The following is a 6,000-nucleotide window of genomic DNA, read 5'->3' as shown; positions in this document are numbered from 1 at the left end:
AGTTAGGACTTTTGGCCCTATTATTTTCAACAGGATACTGGACCATTATGTTCAGCCTGTTTAAAAAAATAATTATATTTGCTTGCAAATATTTATCTCAATAATCCAAATTTTCTGTCATCGGTGGTCACGTAGGAGTACAGTTCTTCAGATAACACAAGCAGTTTTGTAGACATAAACAGCATTTTCGTAGAGTTCACAGGCCCACCTAAAGGATGTTCCCTGCGGAATTTGGTCACCTGGCTCTTATTTCCTCCATCTATAAAAACAGCTGTCTATACTATAGGCTTTATGAAGTCTGATTTTCATAGATGATTTGACCTTCTCGGGAAGGCGAAGGAGAAATATCACACCAATATTATACAGTTAGCCCCTGCCCTTAGTAAATAAGGTAAAGAAAGGGTCAAGTAAGGATAGTGATGTGAAGAAAGAAAAGTGAGACAACTTGAAACTTGCTGCCAGAATTTTGATGCCTGTAGAAGACCTTAGTTATCCTGCACTGAAGTCTTCCATCTGTGGCCTCCTTCACTTTCATATGATTTGACAGAACAACAGTGTGGAATAGTATTTCTTGGGATTAAATATTTTTTATTTTTTATTTAATAAAATATCACAGTAAACCTTACAGTGCACCCTCCATTTAGAGTTTATTAGGTCAAAAAAATGACACGAGTATTTTGAAAGTTGAGGTAGAAACTAATTTGCTTTATCTTTAACTCATAGTTTTTAATGAATACTTCAGACCTGGAGGCTTGGATAGCAGAAAAATATCCACTTGTGACAAGCAAGGACTATGGTAAGGATGAAGATGGAACACTGAAACTCCTCAAGAAACATAAGGTATTTCTCCGCTTAAATTTTGTATACTGGCCTGGTCTTCTGGTCTGTCTGTGGTTGTAAAATTTTCTATCTCATTGGTACTTAAGTGTCTAGCCTTTTACAAGATATTTCACATTGATGTATGTCTACGTGTAAATGGACTGATAGAAGAGATCAATGCAGCTTACTAATATGGTTGGAAAAAATGTAGTTTGGGGAAAAAGGAGAAAGGTGAATATTCTCATCTTATTTTTCTGAGACCTAAATTGACTATGATCTCCTTTTCAGTCTCATGTGCATGCAGAAGCCTTTTTTATTTTTTTTCCTAGAATCAAAGATACAGATAGAGTATTATTCCAGGAATACTTTTATCTGCCTAATAATGCATTAGGAATTTCTAATTGTCTTTATTCACATAGTTTGTTTGAATTTATGTACACTTGTTTTCCAAAAAATGTTGCTAGAAAATGATCTAAAATTGATCCACTCTTAGAAATGTCACATGCTTCCAAAAAGTTTTTCTCCTGTTTTAATGTCTCAATGCCTACACCATAGGCTGGTGCAAAAGTGCAAACAGTGCATATCTTGGAAAACTGGCTCTCAGTCCACTCTTTTCTCTGCCAGGCACTGGAACATGAGATTGCCATTTACCAAAATTTGATGAAAGAACTGAGTGAAAGTGCCCAAACTCTTCCTCTTGTGGGCTCCATCCAGTATGTTGAGGTTGATGCACCAAAGGAACAAGTTCATTCAAGACTCCAGCAGCTGCAGGAGCTAGCAGCAGCAAGGTATAAACTAGAACTGCTCCTTGGATCCTGGGTTTGATTCAAAGCCCACTGAAGTCAATAAAGGTTATCTCCAGTTATCTCACTAGAATTTAGATCATATCCATTATTTCCTCTTTTTTCAGTTGTATTTAGGAAATTGCTTTTTTCTATGCTAGAATTCTGTGTACCCGTGAGCTTTTCGTTATTGCTAAGCAAGAACTCGACATTTCATTCAGGGACTTTTGCTACTTATTAAGGATTTGAAGCCCCCAGATTTCCTCTTTACCTTTCATCATCCTGTAAAGTGACTTGAGATGCCGGATTCTGACTTGCCTTTGTGGTATTTGGAGTCCACTGTCAAAAGGAAAAAAGTGTTTTTAAAATGTTTCCTTAATGTTGCTTGAAAATTACTTAATTCATTACATAGCAGAAGGGAGACCATTACAGTTACACTTATCTTTACACCCAGTGGCTGTGCTAGTATAGGAAGGGGTTTATTCTTTAACGAGTCATTTACTTTTCATTTTACTTCCTTTCTGTTATTGTTACAATAAGGTGTTTACAACAGGACATTTTACTTGTATGCAGGGTTTTTAAACACTTCTGGTTTGTTTTCAGGAAGGAACAAATGTCTGAACAGTTTAGGTTTTTCCTCCACAAAAATTTTGCTCAAAAAAAGAATGGGACTCTGCAAGTAGAATAAAACATAAATAAGTCTGAATACTAGAATAATTAAGCCCATAGGAAACTGTTTTTATTCTTGTTTACAATTATAAAATTAAAAACATCAATAGAAAATCCTGTGAATGAAAAGTTCAGAGAAAGAAATACTCAATCTAGAAATACCAAAGTGCTTGTGTGTGTTGAACACAGAAATGTTTCGCGTTCATTCATGCTTGATGTCAACCTGCGTCTCATGGTGCCTTATTGGTGCTCTGGTATGTACCTCTGATCTGCATTCTCCTTGGCGGGCTGGACTCTCTCAGCTGGCTGCATCTCTTGTGGTGACCATTTGTGATTCAAACAGGGAAGCCAGGTTCGTCTTTCCTGGAATATTTGCACAATTGCCAGGCACTGTTAGCAGCTGGAAAATTTGTATTTTCTGTACTGTGGAAGGCTTATAATATGTCAGGCTGTATTATAAGATACTCTAGGTGGTCAAAAATATGCATCAGGTTGCAGCAATTTTGCTGAACAGGCAACGTGAACAGAATTGCATAAAATGGCTTTCATAGCACTTGCCTTCCTGGTGCACCATCTTCAGCTAGAGAGATTTCCTTCTCATTTCCATAAGTACTACGATTATTTCTAGAAAGATGGATCAGGACGGATCTGGGAAAAAAAAAGAACGGTATTCTTACAGGAATGAAAAAAAACCCCCGACCAATCAGCACCCACCCCCCCACACCTCCCAAAAAAGAAAACAAACCCAAAAACCAAAAACCAAACCACCACAAATTAAAAAACAAAACAAAACAAGGAGAGAGGTCAGCTAGCTACACTGCTTTTCTGGGAAGCTCAGCTAATGAGTCTGACCTTGCTGACAGCTGTCATCCTGTATACCTAATTTCCAATCTTGAGAAATAAAGTCAGCTCTTTCATTAAAAAGAACAAGTTTTTGATGGTGAGAGGTTTGGGAGATTAATAGGAAGAAAGTTACTAATTGCCCTCCTCTTGTATTCCTTGGTCTAATTGTATTGTCTTGTCTCCTTCCCCCAATAGAGGGAAGAAGCTGGATGAGACTCTTGTCTTGCATGAGTTTCTACGAGAATATGAAGATCTGCAAGACTGGATCGCTCAGCAGAAACAAGCAGCCAGCTCTGAAGACTATGGAAGTGATTATAAACATGTCTTGGTGAGTTTTTTGAGTAACATATCAAAATAACAAAACTGTATGCAGTGAGACTGTAAAAAGATTCTAAGGTTGTCCTTGAAAACTTGTAAGACAGAGTAAGAAATAAGTATAAATAACTGGGAGACGGGAAGAGAAAAGGGTAAAGAGTGGGTGGGAAGGATTGACTCGTTATGACAGGCAGGCAGCATTGCCTAACGCATCCTGTTACTATGGGGGCTGAGCTGTGTGAAAGAACTGCATGCTAAAGTGTCTACGCCTTCAGAGAGCAACTTCTTTCTATTTTTAATAACCAGATATTTCAGTGTGACATCCATTAAGGATTTTTTTCATCACAAATGCTGATTTATGGACATCCACAGCTATACCTCTTCACACGGCACAGAAACTAATCTAATGTCAGCCCCTTAGAAATCAATAGCCATTCAGAATCCTCATGTTTATAATTTATTTCAAAACATCTTGTGTCCTAAATCTTAAAGTTGGACTACATTATTCAGTTATAGTACTGAATACATGTTTGCATTCATGAAGTGAAAACATATCATTTAATAATTGAAATTCATTGTACTTTGGATGTTTGTTTCTATCCCTGGTAATGTTTCTGCCTCACATCTGCATCACAAACTTCATGTTTTGCTAATAGCTTGTAGCTCCTCGTTGGCTTTGGAGGTAAAATCCAGTCATTCTCTGCAGTTTCTCAGTCTCCAAATGTGATCAGCTTATTACCTGTCTTTTGGCTGTGCTCTGATGGCTGAGCTGATATGTTTGGGAAAAAAGAGCACTCAAAATGCCTTTTTTGTTATTGTCGTTTTTCTTTCAAAAGCAACTTTGTGCCAAATATGACACGTTCCGACACCAGTTGGAAGCAGCTGGGAAAAGAGTTGTGGCTTTCCAGCACTTGGCAGACAACTTGCTGAACTGTGGGCATTCTGAGTCCCGGGAAATTCGGCAGAAGCAGAAAGAGCTAAGGTGGGAGACTTGTATTAGCTCTATAATGCTTTGTCCTTTCAACTCACTCTCGAGGACGAGGAAGTGAGAAGGAATTAGAAAAGGATAAGGCATGTCCTCCCAATTCTCTAATTGCAAAATATGTGGTTTGCTCACTGGAACAGAGCTGCTGCCATGCCTCATTTAAAAATAGATGACTATAATGCAGACGTTATCTGCTTGCTGATTTGGCTTCTTGTAAATTGCATCAGAGGTGCTTTACAAGCAAGGGGCGAATGAACTTCCTTTGCCCTTTGAAACGAGATCACCTAACTAAAAGGCTAGGAGTTTAGTTGCTTCTTTATCGCTTCTGATTTTTGAGTTTGAATCCCATGACTGCTCTGTAGAACAACATTAAGATGTTCTGAGCTTCTTATATCTGGCATCAGTCCACACTGGCCCAAAAGAGAAGCATGAAGGTGTAGTAGGGTCTTACTCACTCCTCCAAGTCCTGCATATAAAACCTGAAAAGCATATTGGAGAGGTGCACCCTTGTATAGGACCATCTATTTAAGTGCCTGGAGTAGACAGGAGGACATGGACAGAGTAGGGTGAGAGACATGCTGCCCTTCAGAGAATCACTCGGACAGAATTTAATGGCTGGAATGAAAAACAAAGTAAGACGAGGTCTTGCTTTCAGTCTTTCTCCAGACTGTTGATCTCCTTTACTCATAGTTTGAATGTTTCACATGTTTCTTTTCCCCATCCTCCCTTGTAGGAATTCCTGGGAGGAGCTGTTGGAAATTACCAGATTACGAGGTGAGCGGCTGAGAGATTCTGAGGCGATTCACAAGTGTTACCAAGATCTGACAGATGCTCTGGCCCATATTGAGGTAAAAAATAATGGTAAAGTCTCATATAATGAGAATTTCATTTCAGCTTAATTTGTGGAGTATTCTTGTGATTCTCACATGCTTACTGCTGACTGTTAAAAAATCTCAGTAAGAAACCTGTGTGATTAGTCAAAGAGTTAAAAAAAAAATAATGCTGGGTAATCCTTAGACGCCTGACTGGTCGGCTTATGACAATCATTGGTGAGACCAGGCGCAGCTAGAGTTGCTGATCTGTGGGATGAGCTGAGAAGAGCAGGGCTTGAACTAAGTTGTCTCACAGTGCAATGCATATAGTAATGTTGTTTGCAGTTATCAGGCTTGACTAAGAAACTGTTTACTGCCTTGCTGTGGTGGTTCTTTGTACATTATTGCAGCTTTATGTGGTGAGGAAAGAACTGTCTTGTGAAAAAGCCATTTGTCTGGATTACAGTGATCATTAGCCTGGAAGATTGTCAAGCAATCATGTGACCTGATGTGACAAAAAACCTTTCCTCTCATTTCAGTGCCCAGTACTGGTAATAATTTCAAACAGTCTCAGTGTGAAAACTGCAGGAAGAAGTCCCAATGAAAATCTTCAGGCTTCTATTCTATCTGAACATCCTGAAGAATTTCATGGAGAAACCACATCCTTGCTGTAGTAAGGGGTGTGCTTTCCCTAATGCAAATGCGTGCAGGAGGCAGCAATCCAACAGAGCTTGCACTGTTTGCAAGGCAACAGGGCTTTGTTAGGTTACATGCG

At 38.9% G+C, this 6,000-nt stretch overlaps 1 protein-coding gene across 1 annotated transcript in view; it reads left to right on the top strand.

Moving 5' to 3' along the window:
* SPTBN5 (spectrin, beta, non-erythrocytic 5) overlaps positions 1-6,000 on the top strand; it is a gene marked incomplete at its 5' end in the record, with an annotated part of 90,096 nt that overhangs the window by 19,534 nt on the left and 64,562 nt on the right. Inside the window, 5 exons of the mRNA XM_009895729.1 lie at positions 724-840; positions 1,444-1,607; positions 3,309-3,441; positions 4,265-4,410; positions 5,147-5,261. Of these exons, the coding sequence (XP_009894031.1) occupies positions 724-840; positions 1,444-1,607; positions 3,309-3,441; positions 4,265-4,410; positions 5,147-5,261 (675 nt within the window). The remainder of the gene's footprint in view (positions 1-723; positions 841-1,443; positions 1,608-3,308; positions 3,442-4,264; positions 4,411-5,146; positions 5,262-6,000) is intronic.

The sequence above is a fragment of the Charadrius vociferus genome, unplaced genomic scaffold, assembly GCF_000708025.1.
Source record: "Charadrius vociferus isolate BGI_N301 unplaced genomic scaffold, ASM70802v2 scaffold111, whole genome shotgun sequence".
Classification (NCBI taxonomy): Eukaryota; Metazoa; Chordata; class Aves; order Charadriiformes; family Charadriidae; genus Charadrius; species Charadrius vociferus.
The sequence above is the reverse complement of the archived record's forward strand: the minus strand, read 5'-3'. Positions and strand labels throughout refer to the sequence as shown.